At 34.4% G+C, this 27,183-nt stretch overlaps 1 protein-coding gene across 3 annotated transcripts in view; it reads left to right on the forward strand.

Annotated features, from left to right (window-relative positions):
- Positions 1 to 27,183, forward strand: part of PPP4R4 (protein phosphatase 4 regulatory subunit 4) — an 88,716-nt gene that overhangs the window by 26,591 nt on the left and 34,942 nt on the right. For 2 of the 3 annotated variants that reach the window (XM_072963643.1, XM_072963644.1), the window contains exons 3-7: positions 5,789 to 5,891; positions 21,900 to 22,047; positions 22,557 to 22,630; positions 24,645 to 24,751; positions 25,551 to 25,658. In XM_072963643.1, coding sequence (XP_072819744.1) covers positions 5,789 to 5,891; positions 21,900 to 22,047; positions 22,557 to 22,630; positions 24,645 to 24,751; positions 25,551 to 25,658 — 540 coding nt within the window. Of the gene's footprint in view, positions 1 to 5,788; positions 5,892 to 18,895; positions 19,199 to 19,979; positions 20,076 to 21,899; positions 22,048 to 22,556; positions 22,631 to 24,644; positions 24,752 to 25,550; positions 25,659 to 27,183 lie in introns of those variants that run through there. The other variant, XM_072963645.1, reaches the window with a different exon arrangement.

The raw sequence follows: 27,183 nt of genomic DNA on the forward strand, positions 1-27,183 counted from the left end.
GTAGCCTCCTTCTCCCTGGAGTAGCGAAGATTGCTGCCATGCCCTGCCTGCCGTCTGCCCTACACTGTGGGGTGTCGCTCCAGAACCCGTTGTTCCAGACGTGTAAGCTCCCCATCCAGTAAATCATTGATGTCTCTGTCACTGTCTCCAGGCTCTTTGGTCTTGAGGCTGGGCAGCTACGCTCAAGGGGTGCAGCCCAACACCCCTACAGGAACTTGATAAACTGTAGTATGATAGTTTTCACCACCCCAGGATCCCTCATATGACACTTTTATAGTCATGTCTTTTTTCCCTTCTGCCTCCCACACATCCATCTTTAACCTCAGGGAATCACTTACTCTGTTCTCCATTGTATAATTTTGTCATTTTAAGAATGTTATATAAATGGAATCATACAGTATGTAACCTTTTGGGGTTGGCTTATGTTCACTGAGCATAATTCTCTAGAGATTCATCAGGTTGTTGCATCTGTCAATATTCTGTTCCTTTTAATTGCTGGGTAGCGTTACACAGTATGGGTTGACCACAGTTTGTTTAACCATTTACCCATTTAAGGACCTATCGGTTGTTTATAATTTCTGGTTCAGATATCCCCTAAACATTCTTCCACAGGTTTTTATGTGAACATAACTTTTCATTTCTTTGGGATAAATGCTCAAGAGTACAATTGCTGGGTTGTATATTATTCCATGTTTATTCTTCTAAGAAATTGCTAAATTTTTTCTAGAGCGGCTGTACCAGTTAACATTTCCACCATCAATGAGTAAGTGATTCAGTGTCTTTGCATTTGGTGGTACAATGAATATTATTGGTATTATTATTATTATTTTTTAATCCTAATTAAGTGTGTAGTGATATGTCATCATGGTTTTACTTTACATTTACTAATGGTTAATAATGTTGAACATCTTTTTCACGTGCTTATTTACAGTCTATATATCATCTTCAGTAAAAAGTCTGTTCATTACTTTTGCCCATTTTCTAATTGGATTGTGTGCTTTTTTTACTGAGTTTTGAGAATTCTTTATATTCTAGATACTATTCCTTAGACATGTAGTTTGCAAATATTTCTCCTACTCAATGGCTTGTCTTTTCGTCCTCTTAAAGTCTTTCACTATGCAAAGTTTTAAATTGCAATGAAGTCCAATATATCAGTTTTTCCTTTTATAGCTCCTGCCTTTGGTGTCAAATGTAAGAACTCTTTGCCTAGCTCTAGATCTAGAAGATTTCTTCTTATGTTTTTTCCTAAAATTTTATAGTTTTACATTTTAAAGTCTATGATTCATTTTTGAATTAATGTGAGATTTAGATCAAAGGTTTTTGTTTTGTTTTTTTGGAGGTTTTTTTCTTGGCCGCTGGGTGTCCCTATTCTAACACTGTCTGCTGAAAAGGTTCAATTCTCCATTGAATTGCCTTTGCACCTCTGTCAAAAATCAGCTGTGCATATCTGCGGAGGTCTGTTTCAGGGGTCCCTCTTGTGTTTCATTGATTTACGTGTCTGTTTCTCTGCCAGTGCCATGCAGTTTTGGTTCCTGTAGCTACATAATAAGTCTAAAACTTGAGTAGACAAATGCTTCTCACTTTATTCTTCTTTTTCAAAATTGTTTTAGCTATTCTAGTTTTGTTGCCTTCGATATAAACTTTAGAAAAATATTGTCTGTCTCCCAAAAATCTTTTTGGGATTTTGATAGGAATTGTGTTAAACCTGTACACCAATTTGGGAGAACTGACATCTTTATTATGCTGAATTTCCCAGTCTATGAGCATAGTATGTTTTTCTAATTATTTAGACCTCCTTTGACTTCTTTTATTAACATTGTATAGTTTTTGGCATGTAAGTCCTATACTTTTGTTAGTATTTTGTTTTTTTGAGAGACTGTAAACGGTATTTTATTTGTAATTTCAGTGTCCATATATTGAATTTTATGGAATGTTCTTTCTGTATTGATATTATCGTGTGACATTTTTCTACTTTAACCGGTTAATATGATGAATTACACTGATGTTGAGTATTGAACTAACCTTGCATCCCTGAAGTAAATCCCACTTGATCATGGTGTGAAATTCTTCCTGTTATTTTTTAAATAAATAAATTATTACTTATTACTGTATTTCACTTGCTAATATTTTGTTAAGGATTTTTGCATCTGTATTCATGAGGGATATTGTTCTGTATGTAAGTATTTTTAATTTTTCCTGGTTTTGTCACCAATATAATACTAGCTTCATAAACTGATTTAGGAAGTTTTCTCTCCTCTTCTGTTTTCTGGAAGAGATTATACAGAGTGGTGTTAACTCTTTGTTAAATATTTGGTAGAATCCTCCAGTGAAACTATCTGGGCCTTGAATTTTTTTTTCATTTAAAAGTTTTTTTTTTTTGATCAGAAGTGATAATTATAGGTTTATTTATATATTTATTTTTAATGGAGGTTCTGTGGATTGAACCCAGGATCTTGTGCATGCGAGGCATGGTCTCTACCACTGAGCTACACCCTCCCCCTTTCAAAGTTTTAATATATGAATTCAGTTTCCTTAATCGTTGTAGGACTGTTCAAATGATGTATTTCCTATCGGGTGAGTTGTGGCAGTTTGTGTTTTTTGAAGAATTGGTCCATTTTGTCTAAGTTTTCAATTCTACGTGTGTAGAATTTTTCATAGCATTCTCTTATTATCCTTTTGATGTTTGCCGGGGCTGTAGTAATATTGCCTGTTTCAATTCTGATATTGGTAATTTGTATCTTCTCTCATTTTTCTTTGTCAGTCTTGCTAAAGTTTAGGCAATTTTATTGATCCTTTAAAAAGACCAATTCTCTGCTTCATTTATTTTTTCTGTTGTGTCTGTTTTTATTTCATTAATTTCTGCTTTTTATTATTTCCTTCCTCTGCTTGCATTGTGACTATTTTGTTCTTTTCATTTCTTCAGATAGAAAGTTAGATTATTGATTCTATATTTTTCCTCTTTTCCTCTTTCTTCTCATAAAGGTATTCATTTATTGTTACAATTTCTCTCTCTACAGTGCTTCAGCTGTGCCCCACAAAGTTTTGTATTTTATATTTCATTTTCATTCAATTCAATGTATTTTTAAAAATTTTCCTCTTTGACTTATTATGTAGACAGGTGTTATTTCATTTCTAAGAATTTGGAGAGCTTTTTGTTATCTTTTTATTATTAATTTATAGTTTGATTCTATTGTGGTCAAAGAAAACCCTATGTATGATTCCAGTTTTTAAGAATTTGTTGAGGATTATCTTATGGCCCAGGATGTGGTTTTTCATGGTATATGTTCTTTGGGCATCTGAAAAGAGTGTGTATTCTACTGTTGTTGGATAGAATGTTAATTAGGTCTTGTTGGTTGATGGCATTTTTGAGTAAGAACTTCTGTATCTTTGATGATTTTCTGTCCAGTTCCATCAGTTGTTGAGAGAGGGGTATGGAAGTCTCCATCTACCTGTGTATTTGTCTAGACAATTTCTCCTTTCAGTTCTGTCAGTTTTTGTTTCACATATTTTGCAACTATATTTGGTGTATACACATTTAGAATTGCCATGTCTTCTTGGTGGATTGCCTCTTCTGTCATTATATAACATCCCTGTCTGTCTCTGGTGATTTTCTTTATTCTGAGGTTCACTTTATCTGATGTTAATATGGCCACTTCTGCTTTCTTTTGATTTATATTTCTGAGACATATCATTTTCTCTTCTTCACTTTCAACCTGCTCACATTGCTATATTTAAAATTTGAATTTTTTTATGGTTGCATTTAGTTGAGTCATGTTGTTAAATCCACTCTGCTAATCCCTATCTTTTAACTGATGTATTTAGGCATTTACCTTTAATTTAACTATTGATATTTGGGATCTGAAAATCTACCATCCTTTTTGTTTTGTTTTTTGCTTTTTTTCCTGTGCATTATTTTGTCTTCACATCTGTGAGGTACTAGTGATCATATTTTTTCCTAATTGCAAAGTTAGTGAATAAAATTCACCAAATGTTCTGTATTAAATATTCCTGTCATCAGTTCATCCAGTGAGTAATCCATTTATGCTTCCTTTTAAGAGACATTTACTGAACCTCTGCTTTGTGCCAGGCATTGTCATATGAAATTTTCCTTTTTCAGACATTTCTCTTCTCTTCTAATTCTTTAGTAGTGTATTAGTTTCCTGTGGCTGCCATAGCAAATTACCACAAACTGGTTGGCTTAAAACAACAGAAATGTATTCTTGCACAGTTCTGGAGGCCAGAAGTCTGAAATCAGTATCAACTGAGCAGAAATGTAGGTGTCAGCAAGGCTCCAGGAGAGAACCTGCTCTTTGTCTCTTCCAGCTTCTGGGGGTGGTCAGCACTCTCTTGCTTGTGGCAGTATCACCCCAATCTCTGCTTTGTGGCCAAATTGCCTTCTGTTCTGTCTGCTTCTCTGAACATTTCTTTTATGGACACTTAATATTAAGTTTATAGCCTACTGGGATAATCCAGGATGATCTCTTTATCTCAGGATCCTTTTTTCAAAATTAAGATAACATTCACAGGCTCCAGGATTAGGGCGTAGACACATTTTATGGAGGGCCACCATTCAGCCCATTATAGATAGCAGTTTTGTATGAATTTTAATTCCCGTTTTTGATCGTCTCCTCACTGTGGCATGGGTCTCCTATTTCACTGCCTTCTCCTTTCCTTCTTGATTTTGTTTTTTGAAGTATTCACTTAGAGAGTGAGGATGGTGGAATGATTGTGCTGACCTGTATTTCACAGCCTACACTACTGCAGCAGGGCAAAAGTCTTTCTTCACAGCAGGGCAGCTTCATTTAGTTAGAGTATGCTGCTTATTAACTTAGAAAACTCTGAAGCAAATAAATATAATACTTTGAAAAGCTTAAAAAAACCATGCTAAGGTCTTATATACATATAATAACAATTCCATTTGAAAAGTTAAGTAAAAATAATTTTAGCTCAATAAATATTATGGCATCAGTATTTAACATGTAAATTGGTATCAGTTAAGGATAGCTGGAATTTCCCTCTGAGATGGTGCCACATTCGCTAGCATCTTTTATATATACATACAAATATTTCTAGTTCTTGACAACTTATGTTGCTTAGCTTATGTTTTAAAAACAAATATTTTTTGCATGGAAATGTCTTTTCAGAAGAATCTAAACACCTTTTTCTGAGATACTTAGGCCACTAGAGTATCACTGAGATTATTTTGGTAAAGCCTTAGTGACCTAATGAATATTATGTCAAAAAGATACAATATGAATATCCCTACTGACCTTTAAGAATATTGAGTGTATCATTAAGAAGTTTCTGGCAACTTGGAGTCAGTCTACTGCAACAGGTAATTTCATGGACTAGAGGGAAGTTATATTGTTCTGCTGTAGTTGATTTTGTTGCTGTCCCTGCTGTTGTTATGATTATTAATATTTTACCATAGTGAAATTTACCATTTATATTTTTTATGAGGTACAGCAGACAATCAGGTCACAGGAAAATATGAGGTAGAATTTTAAAGCAATTAATAATAGTTTCAAGACGTTTAGACTTCCATAAGACATGTATGTAGATAGAGAATCTTGTTTTAGCATAAGCATAATTAATATCTTCATGCATTTGTTATAAGATTTACATAATGAAATTACAATTCTGGCTTTATTTTTATATCTAACTGTGTTTAAAGTTTAAAACTGCCAGAAGTCTCTTCATTATTAAAAGCAATCATTTTTCAAGTTAATCATGCTTTTTATAATATAAATTATAATTACAAATTTTGAATTTGTATTTTCTTTGTAAGTGCTGGTCAAGATATCCAAGGAACAAGTGTGATCGCAAATCTTCCATTTCTGATGCGACAGAACCCTGCTGAGACGCTTCGGAGAGTCTTGCCAAAAGTCAGAGTAAGTTGCTGTGAAATCAGATTTGAGTTTACCATTTTTTTTTTTCCAGTAGTATGTTGTCATTGTCAGGAGAAAATTTCAGAGATTTTGATGGCTGATCTTTTGTACCTAATCACTGAGTGGAGGAAGTATTATGATAAACATTTTGAATTATGTCGAAAATATTTAGGGAAATTATCTGAAGGAAATGGAGAAATCCTGATCTTAAGTTGTAAAGATTTCTTTAATTGTTTTCTCAGTAGAGACATTATAATAAAGTTAGCTTTTTGGTAGCTCAAAAAAAATCTTAGTCATACAAAATCATAACTATCTTATTTGGTATTCTATTGACTTAAGTGTATATTAATTGTACTTCTACGCATTGATAATATAATTTAACTGATAGTCCTAATAATTACCCTGCGGTGACTGCTGAAGAATCATCAAATAAACATTGAATTGTGGCTATTGCAGTTTTAGTTTCATATTTAATTGCTTCCTAAATTCCTTCAGAATTAGTTTTCCTGCTTTAAGCAAAATATTTGATCCACTAGAACTTTCTTTTCTGACTATATACTATTTATTGATTATTAACATACTATTAAATAATAAATACTATTTATTTGTACCATCTGCAAATGCTGTTCTTTATTAGAACTTGAATGAACAAAATGGATGATGTCTCTGTGTCCTCAGAGAGCTTAACCACTGGAGTTAGGGAGGTTATATACTAAACAGGGATTCCGTTTGCTAATAGTGAGTTTTGTAGACTTTATCTTGGCTTTCTGTTTGGTTTAACTTTTTAATAATTTTTAAATTAATTTTACATGTTTAAAGTACTACAATTATTAGTTTGTCCTTGGGTTTTAATTTTAGGCATATATAGCATGTTTACAGTGATTTAAATCAGAGATATACCATGTTATTTTTACAAGATGTCCATATTTCTCTGAAGGCAATATGAATTTTTTAAACTGATGACAGTGGTGAATTGAGAAGATGTTTATTTTAGTATTGCATGTGATTCAAAAGTGAATGAAGCTTTTTCTTGTGTGTTTTTCCCAAATCACTCTTTAATTTCAGTGAAATTAAGTCTACACAATCTAGGTTTAATTTCACATTCAATTTAAGTGTTATTAACTGACCTAAGCTTGTTAGCACGTCACCTGAAAGTGTCAGTTAAACAGTAGTAGAAGGGAGCAGGTGGTTAGGTCCTCTTGACTGAGGAGTTATTGTCCACAAGCAAATTAGATTTAAAGCTAACAATACTGAGCATACTATACACTCTGTGTTTAGAGGCTAAATCTGGGCCACAGACAGCGTACCGGAAGTTCAGAGTTTCATAAAGCAAGAGTAAACGATGAAGGATAAATAGTACTGAGCTTTAGAGGTCTCTAAATTATTTTGAAAAAAAATCCTTTGCTAATGAGTTTATAATAAAGTTAATAATAACCCCTGGAAAAAAATGGTAACTCCTGAAAAATCTTAATTTCATGGGAATGTATAAAGAATATTATATACTCATATATAGAGCATATTTATAGAAAGAATCACATGTCTTTGCTGAACTATGTAACTGAGTATAGAAGATAAGATTTTATTATGCTTTTAAAGTAATTAAGTTTAATTCATAATATAGAGATTAACTGAATAAATGAATATAAAGAAAATATGTACTAATGAATATGTACTAAGAAAACCTTTATTTATTGCTTAATGATTTCACTCATTTTTTTAATCAACAAGCAGCCATTTGTTTAGGACTCTCATATATCTTGCCCTGTACTAAAAAAGGTGAAAAACAGTCCCAGATTAGATTCTATATCAGAAAGACATAAAGACTATGGAAAACAAAGAACAAACATAGAGTTTTCAACTGTGTGATTCTGACTTTATGTAAGAAGTACTGAAGAACTAAGCAAATGGGAAAGACTTTATGGGGACAATAATAATTACTTTTATAGAGGGTTTAATATAAGATGTAGGCAGCTAAACATTTAAGCAACCTCATGTCAAATTATAGAACCTATGTTTATGAGCAAATCATTTTGAAATCATAATATTCAGATACTCATAAGACTTACTGGTACTCATAGCACCTTCTTCAGTTCCTCTTGTTTCTGTGAGTGGTTACTTCCAAGTGAGAAAACGATGACAAAAACTGCACATAGCCAATGTATTCACTTTTACCATGACCATAATTTCTTAGTTAATCCTAGAAAAAAGCAATCTTGTGTCTCAAAGTGAGCATTTAGTAATAATGGCCTTCTCATTCATTCATAAATATTTACTGTGCCAGACACCGCTCTAAGCACTAAGAGAGGTGAACAAACCAGAGAACTTGCTCTCAAGGAAGTTTCCAGAGGGAGAAACAGACATTAAACAAGTGAATGAGTGTAAAGAACAGAATAAAGTGACAGAGTGTGGGGTTGAGGGGGTGGTTAGGGGAGTGAGACACCGACTGAACATTGAGAGGTCAAGGAAACATCTTTGAGGAACTGAAAACTGAAGAGGTAGGAGGAAGCAGGCATTTAAGGAGTCAGGAATAAGTGGTCCAGGCAGAAAGAGTGCTCTTAAAGAGTTTGGTGGAATTGAAAGAGGTAAGGGTGATTGGAATCGATTGGATAGGGTTGAGCTGTGACTTGAAGAGAGTTTAGAGAGATGGTCAGTGACAGAGCATGCACGAGTTGTTTCTTAGGACAGTGGAAAGCCATTGAAGACTTTCAGCAGGGCAGTGACTTATCTCACATTTTACAAGGATCATTTTGATGATAGTGTGGCGTGGATTGGAGTGGGACAATTAGGAGGCTGCAGCACTAGTCATTGTGATATTTGAGGCTCGCTTGGATTAGGGCAGCTAATTAGAGCAATGGAGAGTAGGGGGTATATCCAAGACAAGTTTATTGAGATAGAATGAACTTCATAATGAATTGGATGTGGGAAGTGAAGGATGACTTCCAGATTTCTGGCTTGAGTGTCCATATGGTTCTACTGGTTTTGAGTATGTTGGTTGATAGTTTATTAAATCCACAGGGAAAAATGAATACTTACTAATGCTAATCTTCTGTGAATGATGCACTTTTAGAGAATTTTAAAGACATGAACAGTAAATATTTTATATAAGAAGTTAATCATTCCCCAGATTTTTTTTCATATTTATAATATAATAGTATAAGCAGCTTTTAGAACTCATACTTTACCTTATCTTTACCTTAACATTAGATAAATTGATGATGGAGATTTTTATGGCCTGGTATGTTATAAGTTTCACCAAATAAAATGTTTTTATTTTTTGTTTTCATTTTGTTTTATTGCATTTGCACTTATCTTTACAATAATATATTAACTGAAAATGGTTTTTAAAATAGGTAGCTATTTTCATTGTTTTAGAGATGAAGGACTTTAAAGTTAAAATAAAATGGCAGAAAGAGAGTAAGGATTAGAACTTGAGCTAATCCATAGTATTTCTACAGTTTACTTTCTAAATTATAACCAAAGTGGACGGTGAATGATAATACAATTAGATCACTCATCTCAAGGTCAAATTTAAATAAGAGCCCAGAAAGGAAATACTTTGACCTCCAACTTAAGTTCCCTAGTATGAGTGAGACACTTCTAAAGTACAATTGACCTTTGAATAACAAGGGTTTGAACTGCTTGGGCCCACTTACACTTGAATATTTTTCGATAAATATGTACTGCGGTACTGCATGATCAGAAATTGGTTGAGGCTGTGGTTGCAGAACCTGGGATACAGAGGGAGAGCCTTCTGTAAAGGTCTATGTGGATTTTCCTGAGTGGATGGGTTTGTGCCCTTAAACCCGCATTGTCCAAGGGTCTACTACTGTGGCTATATTCGTTTTATACAATTTAATCCTAGGATATCTTTTGAAAAATAAAACAGTTTTTTCCCGTGGTCTTTATTGATTGTTTGAATTCTTTTCCACAATATATTAAATTAAATTAACATTAGATATTAGATTTCACTATTTGACTTGAACTTTCAGTTGTCTAGAAAAGAAATAATTGATTTGTCAGGATAAATTCTGAAAATACTATGGTCCTTTATACATTTGAAAATAGTACTGATATAAATAATCATGTAATATCAGTGACTCCTTTATAAATGAAGTGCAAAAAAAAAGTTTCCACTTGTGAGTTATTGAATCCTGTTATTGTTTTTTCACTTATTTTGGGAACCAAAATGCATGGTGTAAAATTACCTATTAGAAAACGTGCAATTCTGGGAACAGATAAAAATAACTATAGCTGACATTTATTGAGCTCTTATGATGTGTCAGGCACTGTACTCTGTCAGAAGTTTTACACACTTTTATCTCTTTGAATACTCATGGCAGTTCTGTAAGGGTCACTTAATAGAGGAGGAAACAATTTAGGTGAGTAACCTGCCCAGAGTCACAAAGCTAACGAGTGGTATGATTAGGTTGGAATAGAGTCTGACTCGTGGATCCTCCCACTTAACTGCTGTACAACCTCCTCATTAGCTGGCCATGACTGCAACAGATAAGTAATAGATAATTTTAGTTCCCAAGCCTTAGTCATCTCCTGTGTGGTTACTGGTTACTGCTGTAGCCTTCTCACTGGACCTATTGCTTCCACTTTGCTCCCTGCAGCCCATTCAGCCAGAGAAAACGTTCATTTATTTATTTACTTAGGAACAATCTACGCATTATTTTGACAAATAAAGTTATATACACTTAAATTGTACAATATGATTTAATGTCTATACGTTGTGAAAGGATTACCCGAGTCACATTAATTAATAAATCTGTCATCTCACAATCAATTTTTTTGTTCAGAGAGCTCTTTTAAAAGCATCAATCGTATCTTTTCTTCTTGAATGAAAACTACTTAAGTGGTGTGGTAGGCAGAATAGTGGCCTCCCAACGATTCAGATCCAATCCCTGGAACTTATAAACGTTACCTTTTGTAGATGTGGTTAAGGATCTTGTATTAGGGAGATTATCCTGGATCGTCTGCGTAGGCCCTAAATGCTGTCACATGTATCCTTATAAGAGGAAAGCAGAGGGAGATTTGACCCAAACGTGTAGGAGAGGGCAGAGTGAAGATAGAGGCGGAGGTGGCAGTGATGTGGCCAGAAGCCACGGAATGCCAGCAGCTACCAGAAGCTGGAAGATCCTACCTAGTGCCTCTGGAGAGTGTGGCCTTGCTAACACTTTTAGTTTGGCTAAGTGATACTGATTGAGGACTGATGGCCTCCAGAACTGTGAGAGAATACATATATCTGTTGTTTTTAGCCACTCAGTTTATGGTCATTTATTTTAGCAACCACAGGAAAGTAAGACAAGTAACTTCCCATTTCAGATAGAATAAAACTCTACCATGCTCTTAAATGTCTAGCTTTCTGACCTCTTCACTTACCATTCTTTTCTCTTTCTTCCATAAGGGCAGAATTCTTGTCAGACTGATTTATCACAGTATCCCCAGAACCGAGAACAGTGCTTGGCAGAAATAGGCACTCAAAAATAATTTTTAAATGAGCATTCATTGAACTTAATGTTCTGAGACAGTAGGTGTCTGCCTGAAAGACCAGTGACACATTGGCTGGATTCACTCATGGCACTCTTGGATTAGAAGTAAAAACAGGATATCAGTGGAGTGATACGATGCTGACTTAGGCTTCTAGAGAGACCTTTTTTGGGGAGGAGTGGGAAAAAGATACATAATAGGGAAACGATGAAAGATATAATTAATCAATATGAAATTTGATCATTTGAGATCAGTAGATGTGGTCTACCTATCTTTTGATTCTGAACAGATTTATTCTACTTTTATTAATTTTGCATAACTTTATTTTCATTTATAGAAACAGTGAAAAAAATACACGTTTTTCCCAATGTGATTATTTATTAGAGTATTTTATATCTACTGAATATAGGTAGGATTTTTAAAAATTCATTTTTACATTTTATAGACAGCCTTTACTGTGTAAATAAAGACATTTGTTAATAAAAGCTTAACTTTACTTAGATTTTAAGTTCTATTTCAAGTGGCATAGATATGTGGATAACCAATAATAAAGTGAGGAACACTTACTGTGGGCCCGACACTTTGCTCAATGGTTTGGACACATCCTTTTAAACTTTTTATAACAGCTCCATACCGTGTATTTATTCTCCGTTGATGGTTGAGAAAATCTAGGCTTAAAAAGTTCAATGTTTGACTATGATATTTTGTTGACACATACAATTGTATAGTTTATTCTTACAGTTCACCAAGAGAAAAAGAAATAGTCTTAACTAAAAGAATTAAAGAGCATAAACAGATGATACAAATTGCTTTTTTCTTCAGTTTGCAGTTCAAAAATAAAGGGACCTGTCTTCCTCACTGTAGGTGATGTTTTCTGAGATAACTTAAAAGTTAAGTTCTAAAAAAAGCAAAAGGATTTTGCAGAGGCAACACAGTTATACATAATAAGCAGAACATGATGTTCTAGGCTCCCGACAGCTCATAAAAAGCCCACAATAGAATAGTACTCTATTGACATGCTAAGTATTTAGGGACACTCTGATGTGAGGGAAAGTGAAGAAGAAAGTGAAATTGTGCCTGTAATGTAAGATTGATGGGAAATAATCACCAGGGTCAGAATAGATGTTCCAAGGAGTTTTTAATGGGATAGGAAGCATAAAATTGTGTAACTTATTCTTCCAGTTCACTGAGAAAAAATGGAGAACTACTCTTAAGCAAAGGAATTAGAGAGCACAGACAGATGATATGAAATGCTGCAGACGCAAAGGACCTTTGCACTCACTTGTGAGTTCTTTTCCGCAGGCCTCCTTGCCTTGGGGGGCGAGGTAGGAGGCTGGTGAGAATCCCTCTAGTGGTGCACGTGTGGTGATGACTGACTGCTACTTGGGGGCGGGGAACACAGCACTGCTTGCTTCCTCAGAATAACATGCATGGACATACAGAGAATTTCAGAGAGATGGAAACTATAATCAAATGAAATCAAATGATACAATAAAATAAAAATCAAATGAAAATGCTGGAAATGAGAAAAGGATAATATCAGAGGTGAGGCATTTCTCTAGTGGGCACAACTGGGGAAAGAATCAGTGAACTCTAAGGTAGAAATTATCTAAACTGAAACACAAAGATAAAGAGTGAAAAAATAGAAGAGAGTATTGAGGGACTTTAAGACAGTATAAAGTGATGTAACATATGTGCAACTGAAGTCTCCAAATGAGAAAAGAGAGAACAGGGAAGAACCATTTGAAGAAATAATGGCCAAGACTTTTGTGAGATTAATGAATGACAATAAGCCAAAGATCCAAGAAGCTTAGAGGACCCCAAGCAAGATAAACACACACTCCTCCTAGGCACATCGTGATCAAACCTCTGAAAGTGAAAAATAAGAGACGATCTTGGGAACAACTAGAGACAAAAGAAACATTACATACAGAGGAACAAAGATGAGATTTAAGCAGGCTTCCTCTTCAGAAAACATGCAGGCCAGAGGACAAAGGAATGTTGTATGAAAGTATTGAAAACAATAAATAAAGTCAATAAGAAATCTACTCCTAGTAAATATATCTTTCAAGGATGAAGGCAAAATATTATTTTGTTTTTAGACAAACAGAAATTGAAAGAATTCATTGTACACTACAAGAAATGGTAGGGAAGTTCTTCAGGCAAAAGTAATACCAGATGGAAGTTGGATTTCATGAAGGAATGTAGAGCTCCAGAAATGGTAAAAAATTAGATTAAATGTAAATGGAATAATAACAGTTCTACAGAAATTCTTCCAGAAAATAGAGGATAAAGTAAGAACTTCCAAGTGATTCTGAGGCCAGCATTATCCTGATACCCAGATAAGACATAGACATTATTAAAAAAAATAAACAAACCAGAGATGCATTCCTCATAAACTTAGATGCAAACATCTTTTGAAAAACAGCAAGTCAAATCCAGCAGTATATAGAAGGGATAATACATTGTGATCAATCATGGTTCATCTCAGTAACTTGGTTTAAAATTCAAAATCTAATATAAGTCATCATATCAACAAACTAAAACAAACAAAACAAAACCAAATGCCACCATCCAATCATCTCAGTGGATTTAGGGAAAGCGTTTGACAGACTTCAACATCATTCCTGGGAGGAGGGAACCCAAAACTTGAGCATACTAGAAATAGTCAGGAGAGCGAAGACTTCCCCGTAAGATCAAGAACAGGCCAAGAGTGTACACTCTTACTATGTTTGTTCAACATTGTACTAGGTATTCTAACCAATGTAGAAAGGCAACAAAAAGAAGTGAAAAGCATCCACATTGCAGAGGAAGAAGTAAAACTGTTTTTTCTGTCAGATAACTTTATCATCTATATGGGAATCTGCAAAAGAAAAAATACCTAGAACTGCTGAGTACAGAAAAGTTGCAGGATACAAGATAAATAAACAAATTGTATTTCTACGCACTAGCAATAGGCAACTGGAAAATGAAGTTTAAAGTATGTAATACTTAGGGATAAATCTGACAAATAATGCATTAAAACCTGTATACTAAAAACTAGAACACTGCTGAGAGAAAAATAAGAGAACTAAGTGAATAAAAAGATACATCACAATCATAGATCAGAAGACTCAAAATTAAGATGTCAGTTCTCAGATAAATCTATATATTTAATGCAAAATAGTCAAAATTCCAGCAGGTTAGGGTTTTTTTTTTTTTTTTTGGTAAGAAGTGAATTCTAAAATTCATATGAAAATGCAAAGGACTTAGAATAGTCAAGACAATTCTGAAAAAGAGGAATTTGGAGGATTTTTATTACCTGATTTAGAGAGACAATATACAGCTACAGCCGTTAAGACTATGTAATACCAGTATAAAGACAAATCAGTGGGACATAGATTATTTTTTTAAAAAAAGCCCATGCATATATTCCCAGTTGATTTTAATACAGGTGCAAAAGCAATGCAGTGTACAGATTGTAGTCTTTTCAACAAATAGTGCTGGGTCAGTTGAGAAAAAAGTCTGTATTTTGTGCCATATACAGAAGTTAACCCCACGTAGATCTCAAACCTAAGTGTTAAAAACTAAAATTGTAAAAACTTCCAGAAGAGAACATAAGAGTAAATCTTTGTGACTTTCGATTAGATGAAGATTTCTTATATGTGACACTAAAAGCATGATCCATAGAAGAAAAATTTGATAAATTTGATTTCATGAAAGTTTAAAGCTTCTACTCTTCCGAAGACAGTTAAGAGGATGAAAAAAGTCATAGCATGAGAGAAAATATCTATAAATCACCTTTGATAAAGCATATGTGTTCAGAATACACAGAGAGTTCTCAAAACTCAATAATAAAAAACAACTCAATTTTTAAAAAGGCAAAAAATGAGAACTGATACTTAACCAAAGATTAGTGAATAGCCAATAAACAAAAGGTCTTCAGTATGATTAGTCATTAGATAAATGCAAGTAAATTTGTAGAACTGTTAACATAAATGTAGTAAAAAAAACCCAAACCTGGCAATACCAAGTAGGGGCAAGAATTTGGAGCAACACAAACTCTCACTTCCGCTGTTGGTGGAAATATAAAATGGTACAACCACTCAGGAAAATAGTTTTATAATTTCCCGAAAGTTTAAACATATACCTGTTGAATCACTTAACCACTTTACTCCTAAGGATTAAGAGAAATTGAAGCAAGTGTTAATATAAAGACTTGCATATAATTGTTCATTACAATTTTATTTGTAATAGACAAGACTAAAAATAATCTGCATGTCCATCAACCTGTCAATGGATAGAAAAATTGTATATTCATATGGTGGACTACAAACTTATCTTTCTGTATTCTGAATCCAAGTCCTTTGTTGGTTATGTGTTGAAATATCTTCCATTCTGTGGTTTATCCTAATGTTTTAGATTAACTTTGTAAACAACATGTTTGGGTTTTATTTTTAATCCAGTCTGACTATTTTAATTAGAACATTTCATCCATTTACATTTAATTGCATGTATTATCTTACTATTTCTGTATTCTGGCAAAACACTTGTGATGGACCTCTTTTTAAACTTAGAGTTCTTTAATGCCCCTTTTTTTGTTGGAATGAAGTTATTTTAAAGTAGCAGATCTCCACTTTTGGTCTCAGTTTGCTCTGTAGGCAATCTTATCCACACACCCTTGGCTTTAAATATCATCTATATAAATTTTTTCTCTTTTATATCAGTTCTCTTATTTAGAGCAGACCTTTTCAGAGTATCAGACTGTATACACAGTTCCTTGTTTGTAATCTCTACTTGGATGCCTCAAAGTCATTTCAAAGTTAAGTCCAAAACCAAGCTCTGATATTTCCTCTTGACATCCGGGCTTCCTCCAGTGTCTCCTATCCTAATGCGTAACATTTTATACACCTGGTTTTGAAGCCATGATTTTGGGGGTCATCCTTGATCCTATCTATTCTTTTATTACTCATTTATACAATTCTGTTTATTTTGTGTCTTAAGTATTTCTTGAATCCATCCACCTCTCTCCAGCCACGCTACCTCTACCCTAGTTGAAGTTATTGTAAGGGTTTGCTTAGGGAATTGTAACTTCCCAAGTGATCCTCACGCACTTCCTCCCTCCCCTTCCATCCTCCCTCCTTTCTAATCATTTGAGTTTGAGAATCAGCTTGCTATTTCAAAGCATTTAAAAACTACAATTTGAATAGTCTGTTGCTTAATGCATCTAAGGCCCTATGTAATTAGGGCTTCATCTGGTTCACTAGTCTCAGCCCCTCCTCTCTCTGTGCTCCAGGCACCCTGCCCTTCTTCCAGCTCCTCGAGTCTCCCATGCTCTCCTTACTTCTTAGTGTGGGGAATGCTTGCCTTCTGATTCCTCTTGCTTCCCTGCCTTCCTTTATCCTAGCTTCTGTCTAGTTATTTCTTTCTCTTCACACGGGTCAGTTGTCACTTCTCAGTGATGCTCTTTCCTCGGAGAGCATCAGCTCACCCGGTAGATGCTCTGTGAATCTCGTACTTCTCGTCCTTAGCTTTTACCACAATTCTAATTACAGAATGAACCAGGTACATTGCTAGTCCTGCTCATTGCTAAGTTTTCAGCCCCTGGCACAGTGCCTTGAATGTAACCAAATGAGTATTTGTTGAATGTTTTAGTGTATATAAGAGTTCCTCAAAGGTAGGGAACCATGTCTTTGACTTTTCTCCAATTTCCTAGAATACTTAGTATGATGTTGTTACTTAATAAACAGTTGTGAATGAAATTAAAATTATATTATCACAATTATATTTTCATTGGGCTACTTTAGAGAGAGATTAGGATAGAAAGGAAAAGTACTATGATTGACTAGAGAGAAAAGAAAGCATTACTTACAGAAATTTGCTGTCCTTTCTAATGCTGCTTCCGCCCTCAAGGAAACAGTTTATAATTTTTTCAAAAAATGTTTAATTAAATATAACTACAGTGGATCATTTGAAATGGTTACTTATAGCTCTTATGTCCATTAAATAGTTATTTCTTTGATTAGTGCATCTTTTCTTTGCAGTGTTTTAAATAACTTTTTATTTACATTTTAAGCCTCAGTCATGAAGTTACGCATGATTATAATTTATTATGTGTGAAAATGACTTGGCAGAGTAGTACAGCTCAAAGTTCAGTTTGAAAACCATGGTCTTGAAGTGCGTTGATTTGTCCCGGTGTTCTCATGATTCTGCGTGGCCGATGTTCGTCGTGTGTTTGCGGTAGTCACGTGATGGGTGCTATTGGTATTGGAATTTCCTTAATGGAAAGATATATTCGGGATGTTTTATGTGTACCTCCTCATGAACCTTGCTAATCACTGAAACACAGATTAAAAGAAGGGTAAAACACAGCCTTTTCCTATCTATTGTCTCCACTTTATTTCCCCTTTCCCTCTCTCAGATTTTGATTTTCAGTGCTCTCAACTGATTCTCCCCACCCTTTACTTAAGTGTGGAGTGTGGCAATCAGTGACAGGGAAAAGAATGAGATACCATAGATATTTTAGAGTTGGCATGTTCCACTTGTTCATATGCAACTGCATGGCATGTTCCAATTATTCATATTTAACCCAGTTTTAAAGTCTTTTATAAGTAGTATAATTTTATAGTTAAAAGAGCTGTTAACTATTATTGTTAGTTACTAAAAATTCCCATACTTAGGACCCTCAAAACCCCAGATATTTTATATGTCCTAAGTTTTCACTATTTTAATATTTAAATTCCTATTATTTAATTTCAAAATAATCAATGGTGTTGTCTCTAAAAATATCCCAAGATACATTGTAATTTTTGGGCTCCTTTATCTTTAGCCAGCACTATTTATGGTAAATGTGTTTACCAGTTTTATTTAATAAGTTTAATTTCCCAATGTGTGAACCAGTGGTTTATTTATACTTCGCTATGCTGTGTATTGTAAAGAAAAATTTCTTCTTGATGGGTCCATTGGAGCCCCTGTTTTTCCTCTCTGCCAGGACAGTATTACGTTGCTTTGCAAAATGCTTTCTTGCACCATTCATGCTGACTAAAGAATGAATTTAAACGCAGAAATGTCTAGTACATTTTCCTTCCTTGAGTGGGAACTGTTTTTTTAAATTTGAAAATGTTTCATTAACTCATTTATAAAATGTCTCATTTCATTTTTGAGGAACTCAAGTTGGAATGCCAACCATACAGTAGTGTGTAAGAGGAATGGTAACTGGCGTTAAGGCCTGCACTTAAGCAATAGAGGAATTTACTTTTCAGTGTCTTCCAAGGTCCATGAGGACGCACACTTACTTACCCAGAGAATATGGATCTCACTATATTTGTCCAGAGGGTGTGACTCTGTGGAGGAGAACACGTACTGGTAAGTATCAAACTCTTACTGTATGTATTTCAGAAAAATATGTTTAGAAATCAATTGAATTTTAGCAGTGATAAAATCTCTTAGTCTGTGCTGGTTTCTTAACAGTGGACAGTCCCAGATGTTGAAGTCAGCACAACAAGAGAAAAACCCAAATCCTGATAAGACTTGAGGATTTTTCGAAAATTAAATGCAAAATAGTTGGGGCAAATGTTGCTGCGGGAGTCAAGACTAAGTAATACAGTAAGAAGATATGAAGTTGGAGAGCTTCTCATGTTCTTCTTTTGCATAAAGTTTGCACACGTACAAAACCCAGGACCTTAATGACTTTAAGAGGGGCAGAATTCCATCTCTTGGAACTTAAAACAGCAGACTCCTGTGAACTGGAATGCACATTGTGGCCCTCACAATTTATTTAAATATTGCTCTGCAAAGTACTTTCTGTTTCTAAATAAAAGCTGTGCCTTCTGAAACCTGTAAGTGATGTATACTGGCCACATCAAATCTTTTAAAAGCGTTTTCCAAATCCAAAATTTTTAGTGTGAAACAAATGTGGTTTTTTTGGAAACAGTAAAACAGGGGGATGTGGGAGGGTTGATTTCAGAGACCAATTGCTGCTCTGCTTTACTTACGCCTTATCATTCCTTCTCTTTATCTTTCAGCCAAGGACTCTTAAGATACATAATTGACTGTTGGTTGAAAAAAACGTGTAAAATGACGTTTGTGTGTGTGTGATACAAAAGTTTAAAACATAACACAACACAAATCAGCCACCCTAATATGTGATAAGTTTTCTGGGAATTAACTCTACCACACAAACAGCTGCTACAGTACAGCCGCTGCCAGATCTCCCCCATACCACACGCAGGCTTGGGGTTGAAGTAAGCCATGCCTTGAAGTGCAGAATCTGCGAGGAAGAATCCCATGCTTTTCTTTGGCATCAGGCAGACAAAGGATTAAGTCTTAGAGTTGCCAATTACAAGCTTGCTGACCTTCAGCAAAATGCTTGACAGCTCTGAGTCTGTTTCTCTGGTACAATGACACGGGTTCTCCTAGCACGATGGCTGGCAGTGGGCCCACCGCATTGGATCAGGGACTCTGGGTACATGGTCTAAATCATGGTTACAGAGATGTTGGGGTGGAAGATGGCAGGAACATCTCCTTATTGACGTGCCAGGAAGGGAATTGAGAATACTTTTCTATGTGATCCTTCTTTGCTTTGCCTTGTGTCTAATTCTGCCAATCCCTAATCTTTAGGACTCACTTCAAAATCTCTTGAAGCCACCTTTTAGGAGATGTGGAAAAAGTGTGTGAAGGGAGAGAGCATCCAGAGCAGAAAGTTTAGGTGAAAGGGTAAGAGATACTCAGTCATCCAGCACTTCCTTCCTGAATGCCTGCCATGTGCTCTGGGAGTTGGGGATACAGTCATATGCAAAACAGACACACAATTTTGCATTCATGAAGCTTATGTTCTAGATGTGGGAGATAGACCATAAGCAAATGAATATGTTGTAAGTTGGATAATGGAGATGATAAATCTGTCAGGGGCTTGTGAGGGTTGGGGCAAGGAGATAGCTGTCATTTAAAATAGGGTCATCAGGGAAGGGCTCATTGAAAAGGTGATATTTGAGATTAGAAGCTTGTAACTATGTGAGCCAACTATGTGGAGATCTGGGAAAAGGAGGAATTGGGAAGAGATCTTTGTAAGTCATTGAAAGAATTTTGACTTTTCTTCTAAGTGGGATGGAAAGCCACTGGAGAGTTTTGAGCAGAAAAGTGACATGATCTGACTTTTTAAAAAGAATCTCTCTGGCTGCTGTATAGACAACAGATGGTAGAGGGGCACTGATGGAGTCAGGGACTAGTTAACAGGTTATTGGAATAACTCAGGGTGGAGATGACCATGGCTTGGATGAGAATGGTAGTGGTGGAGGTGATAGGTGCTCAGATTTTGGGTCAGAATTGACTGATCATTTGATTATGGTGAGTGAGGGACTGAGAGGCATTAAGGATGGCCCCAATGTTTTTGGGCTGAAAGCTGTTTACTGAGATGAAGAAGATTGCAGGAGGAGCAGGTTCTGGGGAGAGATCAGTTCAGGTGTGGACAAGATGAGATTTGTACTAGATATCCAAGGGTCGTGTAGAGGAGACAGTGGGATGTACAATGGTCATTATTTAAATGCTCAGTTTGCACAAGTTGGTAAGTCATAAAAGCTCTGTTTAAATGATTTAAATCAAATCTAAGAAGATGATGCTATAACTCACATTTTATATATTAGGAAGTAATGCAGGAAGATCAATTTTCCTAAGATAAGAGATATGAAACTTTGCTTTATGGTTGCAATTTCCACATTGTTCTACTAACTTTACTATATCAGTTATAAAGTAGTCATTCAAGGGAAATTCCATTAGTTGCCATGATAGATTAAACAAAGTAATTCTTTTAGCTGCCTTTATATTACACACAGCCACACGGTCTTCTAGAGAACTATAGGTAATACCTTTGATGAGGTTTATATGAAAGAGAGGGGTTTTTTTTTTTGACTCGATGTGTTAAACTATCCCAATGTAAGCTTTAACTTTAAAAGGTGAGTGGAGATGGCTATGAATATAATTAATTTTTAAAACATTCTTATATTTTTAAAAATAGTGTTATTTCATGGTAATTTAAGCCCTTGTCAGTTGTTTAAAGATGAAAATACATTTGCACAATCTTAAATCTATTCCTTTTTTATAGTAGAATGCATAATACTTATTTTTTGAAACAGAAATACAAGTAAAAAAACACATTCGATTGTCTGAGCTTTCACATTGTTGTTCTAGGTGGCAAACTGTACAATACAAATAGCAAAACAAATTGAAATCTATTAAAAATGCCTATTTTTATTATCTAAAGGTTTGTGTACTTCTTATACTTTTTATGCAATAAAGCAATAGAGCATTATTTTATAAAGTCCTAAGACATTTAAACTTTATGGTGTGTAATGACTTTAAACAATCAGGAGCAGATTAGTATCGTTTTGCTTAAGTAATAAGAGGAAGTATATATCCTTAAAAGTCGTATCTCGTTATTTTGTGGAATATGACTGTGTTTGGATTCTATGACCTTGGTTTTTTTAAAATTATAACTTCTGTTCTCTCATCTATGTAATAGTAAACTCTTTTCTGATTATACAGGAAGCCCTGCTTGTGGCAGGAGTGGAAATGCAGTTAACGGCTGCGGTATCATTTTTGACCATTCTCCAGGAGGAGTCAGTGTCAGTTCATACATATGCCCACTCCTTCCTCCAAGTCATTCTGCTACATCTGGAGCACAGGGATGCAGGTCAGGGCCTGGCATGCTTAATTGTATACGTATACTTATTGCTTCTTACACGTGGCCATGATGTTATTTGAATCATGTTAGTCTGATGACCGTGACTGAATGAGGCCACGCTGCCCAAGAGTTGATCACTGGTGTGATTAAAAATAGTAGCGGCTGTTTCCCTACAGAGCCCACAAAATTCAGTGTCTTTGAAGCCTGAAGACCCATTAGTTCATCTTATGATTTATAATTTCTTCTTAGATTTGTTTCTTTTACAACATTTATGTTTATAGTATTATAGTACAACAAAAGTGCACACTTTGGGTTAAAGATAACGCCTCAATATATTTTTTTAAAACAAACGTTTTCCAGATGTTGGCCAAGACAAAAAATAGAAACTTCTTACAACAGTAATCAAAATAGTCGTTTCCATTTTATTATTAAATACTATTATAAATATTAATAGCTAAATTGAAACTTAATTTGTAAGTGAGACAGTCAGTTTGACATGTTTTATTTCTGTCAATCAGGTGTCAGCAACGCATGGCTGGAAACTCTTCTGTCTGTGATAGAAGTATTGCCCAAAGAAACCCTAAGGCATGAGGTAATACCTTGTTTTTTGGGGGTAGATACTACTATTTGAGTCTCTGTAAGGTTTTTGTTTTTGATAAAAATGGTATTTCAAAAAAGAATAAAGTTATTTTCTACTCTGAAAGCACATACTCATTATCGAAAATTCGAGAAATACAAGAAAACAGAAGGAAGAAGAAGCATGGTTCTACGCTTAGCCACTTTTAACATTCTGATGGATTTTCATTTCACATTTTTTCCCTGTATATGGTGCTATTTGCCATGTTAGTGATCATGTTGAACTTATATATGATTGTTTTTCACTTAGCATTATTTTCATCATTATTTCCTCATTGTCACTCACATGGTAGTAACTACAAAATATTTTACTTACTTACTAAGCATTTAAGTCTGTTTTCAGTGTTTTGCTATCAAAAAAGGCAATAATGAACATCTCTGTAGAGCTTTTCCTGTTTCTCAGATAATCTCTTTAACTGTAACTTCCAAAAAAGGAGAATGATGGGGTCAGAGGGCATTAATATTCTTAAGGCTCTTAACTAGCAATATGAGAAAAATGCCTGTTTCTCTGGACTTTGACCAGCAATAGCATTCTAGTTAAATTTGATGGGCCAAAAGTGGAATTACATTTTAACTGGAAATTTTTTTATTTTTATGCTGTTGAATATTTTCTCATATATTATATCAACTTTATTTCTTTGGAATTATCTAATCATATCCTTTGATCACTATTTTTATGTGCTATTTATCTATCAAGGTGGCTAATCCTTTGTTAAATTTGTTGCAGATATTATTACCAATTTGTTGTTTGCTTTTTAATGTTCAGCATTGTTCAATAGATCCTTCTCTTAAGTTTTAGTAAATTCAGATGAGAGGATAGGAAAATTAAGAAATTTACTCTCTAAAGAAATTATTTTTTATTTTTTGAACATTATTTCTATATGTATTTCCTTTCAAATATATAATGGTTGAAAAAATCTATCAATGAAATGTCCTCTGTGGATTTCATTAAGTGTCTTTGTCCCTTCTTTGCTCTCATACAGATTATGGTCCTATCTCAATGACAAAACACTTGATTGAAAATGGGAAGATTTACTCAGTTATAAGGGTGTTTGTATACTTGATGCCAAGCATTTAGATGATTATGCATATTTAAGTATTGAACTTAATGTTGAAACGTTATATTTTTTGACTAGTGATACATGGTAGAATGGAGTTTTTACTCTAGAGTGCCATATATTATTTAATATACAGTTTTTAAGCTTTTAAATATATATGCCTTTTATTTTATTTCAGATCTTTGACTCTTAAATTATATTTGTCATTATGCAGTCAGTAATTCTGGCTACTTTGTCAAGAGGAAAAAGTCAACCCTTTGATTAGAGTCATAGAATTTTAGAACTTGGAAAGGTCTTGGTACAACCTAGTATTCTGATGTCCATTTTAAGTAAATGAGAAACCTTGGGTTGAGAAATAGCATGCTTGCTTAGACAAATCAAAGAGCTAGTACCAGAATCAGGGTCTGATCTTTATAGTTCTTTACAGTCTATCATGCTGTTGAGTTTGAGTGTTGAGCATATATACAATGCAATATCAGAGTTGGGCTGTTGTATTCAAATTATAGAATCTACTTGAAGTTGTAATGCTTTGCTTGCTTTAGGACAAATATAAAAATTAATTTATATGGAATAAAAATAAATTTCAGGGTATCTGATAACTTGCTTTTTTCTTTTGAAAAAATGCACATTTCACAGCTATACTTACGTGCATACAGATCTCTAGAGAATTTACCATAAGCTTTAATGCAATTTTTTTTGTGCCTGCTTGTATTTGATTACATAATTTATCATCTTCTTTAGCTTATTAATCCAGAAGACAAATGAAGTAGTCCTGGTGATGCACCTTCATGTGTGATTGAGGTTCTATAAAAACATTTAGGAAGTTAAAATAGTCTTTGAAGAAGATAGCTGATATTAGTGTCAAGAATATATAAAATTTTGTGAATTTGTTCTGTAATCTTTTTTCTTTAGATTTTGAATCCGCTTGTTTCCAAGGCACAACTTTCCCAAACAGTCCAGTCTCGTTTAGTTAGTTGTAAAATTTTAGGAAAATTGACCAACAGATTTGATGCCCATGCGTGAGTATTTGCATATGATTTTTTGTCTACTTTGTTAAATTGACTTAAAATGTATAATGACTATGATTAATAATTAAATTAGATTTATATTATTTCATACTGCCTACAGTTGAGCTGTTTAACTTTATAGGATATAGAATTCTCAGAAGTCTCTATTCAGATGCATTTCTTCTTAATATGGCTTTTCAAAATCAATAAGGGTAACCTTTCCTGTTTCCCATCTTAGTCTTCTCTGTCACGTGCTTAGTGTAGTTTTGAGGATAAAATATTATATTACAGTTTTCAAAAATTGATAAACATGACATAACGATAGATTTCTGCTTTTTTACATTATTGCTATGAATTCATTATTTTGAATAATTTATCTTGAGGTTTTATAGAGAAGGTTTATAATTTATATGTTACTCTCTGCTAGATGATAAATACCAAATGGAAAGAATGGAATGTTATATAATTATGAAACAAGAGTAAGAGAAAATTAAAGAATATTTTGGTTGATGGTTGCTAGAATCAGATATTCCACTTCCTATAACCTTTTATCTTAGCTAAGGTGTTTTAGTTGCCAATTAGTTACTATTTTTAAATGGCTCAGTCATATGTACAATTCAAAAGTAGCTGATAACATCCAAATGGAATGACACATGTAAATATACATTGTAAACTATAAACATACATTGTAAATATACATTGTAAACTATAAAGTATGTTTGTTATTATTAAGCTAAGATTTTGATGAATTTTTTGAAAATATTAATTATTCTAAAATACCCATTTCATGTTTCGTTCCTCCCTCTCTAAGCATTAAAAGAGAAATACTTCCCTTGGTAAAATCACTCTGTCAAGATGTAGAATACGAAGTTCGATCTTGTATGTGTCGGCAATTAGAAAATATAGCTCAGGGCATTGGGTAAGTGTACTTTCAATTACTTTTGTCACATTTTTATTTCTGGATTGCCAGGCACACATCTTCTGTTCTGTATTCTGTAAAAACATGCTGTTGAAGGGCTAAACTTTGTATGACATTTAAAAATGATAATAACAAGCAACTTCTGATGTGTCTCTATTAAAAGAGATAGAAGGGAAAATGATTAGTAAAGTGGTAGACATTCAGTTAATGTTAATTCCTGTCTTTCTTGCCTTAGTTACTTAGTTATCATTCCAAACACCTAGATCCAGGAAAGGAAAATGTCTCCACGTGGAATGTAATATACCATGCTCAGACTGTAGCTGTAGCGTTTCTTCTGGCTGGCAGCTGTATTAGTGGGTCATTTCTGATGGAATTACTGAGTGGAAGTTTTTGCCCCCTGTGCAGCTCTGCACGTCCACTGTCTGCGTTGTTGGTTTTCTTGCCTTTTGGGTAAGTGAAGCTCACGAAGGAGAGGGATAGGGCAGACAGCCTCTTCTCTTCCCCTATGAAAACTAACCTCCTGTCAAGGTATAAGTATGATATTCAAGGGAGTTTTATTTCAAAATCATCTTGGGAAACAGATTTTTTTTCAAGTATCCAAAATTGGTACAGAAAACTTTGGAACCGCTCATTTTTACTAGAAATTGCACTGATTTCATCTGGTTCTTTTGTTTTCATAAATTTGTCCAAGGAAGGACAATTAGGTCATTGCCATCTGTGTAACTGTTAATTAAAAAAAACTGGGTCAATATTCAAGGCTTTAGAAAGACGCTGGAATGTCACACAGATTCAGGGTCGAGTCGTGTCCTCTGTCCTGTGTCCACCCTTGCTGAGTCGGACTTAAGTGTTTTATGGAAGCTCAGCACTCCAACAGAGGAATCAGGTTTTAAATTTTGATCTCAGAACCAATTTCTTTCTTTTTGTTAGGTCTTCTAAGGCTAGACTGACTCTGGATCATTGTGGACCATAATTCAGTCTTGCCCAGATCTGTGCTCCTTAACCAGGAGCAGAACCTGTTAAGAGAATATACTGTTGTCTTTTTGTATTCTGTTTTTTGTCATCTGACATTTTGACACAATGGATAGGTCAAGTGTGTTCAAATTAGTCTTCTGAAAATTAGTATAGAATTATTGCTTAAGGATTAATTTATAAAAGTAAAACTAGAAGGAATCTACCTAGCTTGTTAAGTTAGAATGCACTTAAACTAATTTGTTTGATTATATGCATATTTATTTAATTTTGAGTTCTTACGTATTATTAAGAACACAGTCATAGGACTTTCATGTTATGCTGGCTGAAAACTACTAAGACCTGGTTTATATTCTTTATCCTCCCTTTGATAAATACATAAAACTAAAGAGAGGTACACAGTTTTTTCTTTCAGCATTGGAAATTAGGAGTATTGTTAAAGTCTGATAGCTACCAAGAGGAATTTTCTTCCAATCAAGGCTAGATGAAGCCCTGAGGCAGATGAAAGGGATTAAGAAGAGGTAACTTCAGAGATTGCCCCTAATTTGCTAGAGAG

Source organism: Vicugna pacos, chromosome 6 (assembly GCF_048564905.1).
Source record: "Vicugna pacos chromosome 6, VicPac4, whole genome shotgun sequence".
NCBI classification, from domain to species: domain Eukaryota; kingdom Metazoa; phylum Chordata; class Mammalia; order Artiodactyla; family Camelidae; genus Vicugna; species Vicugna pacos.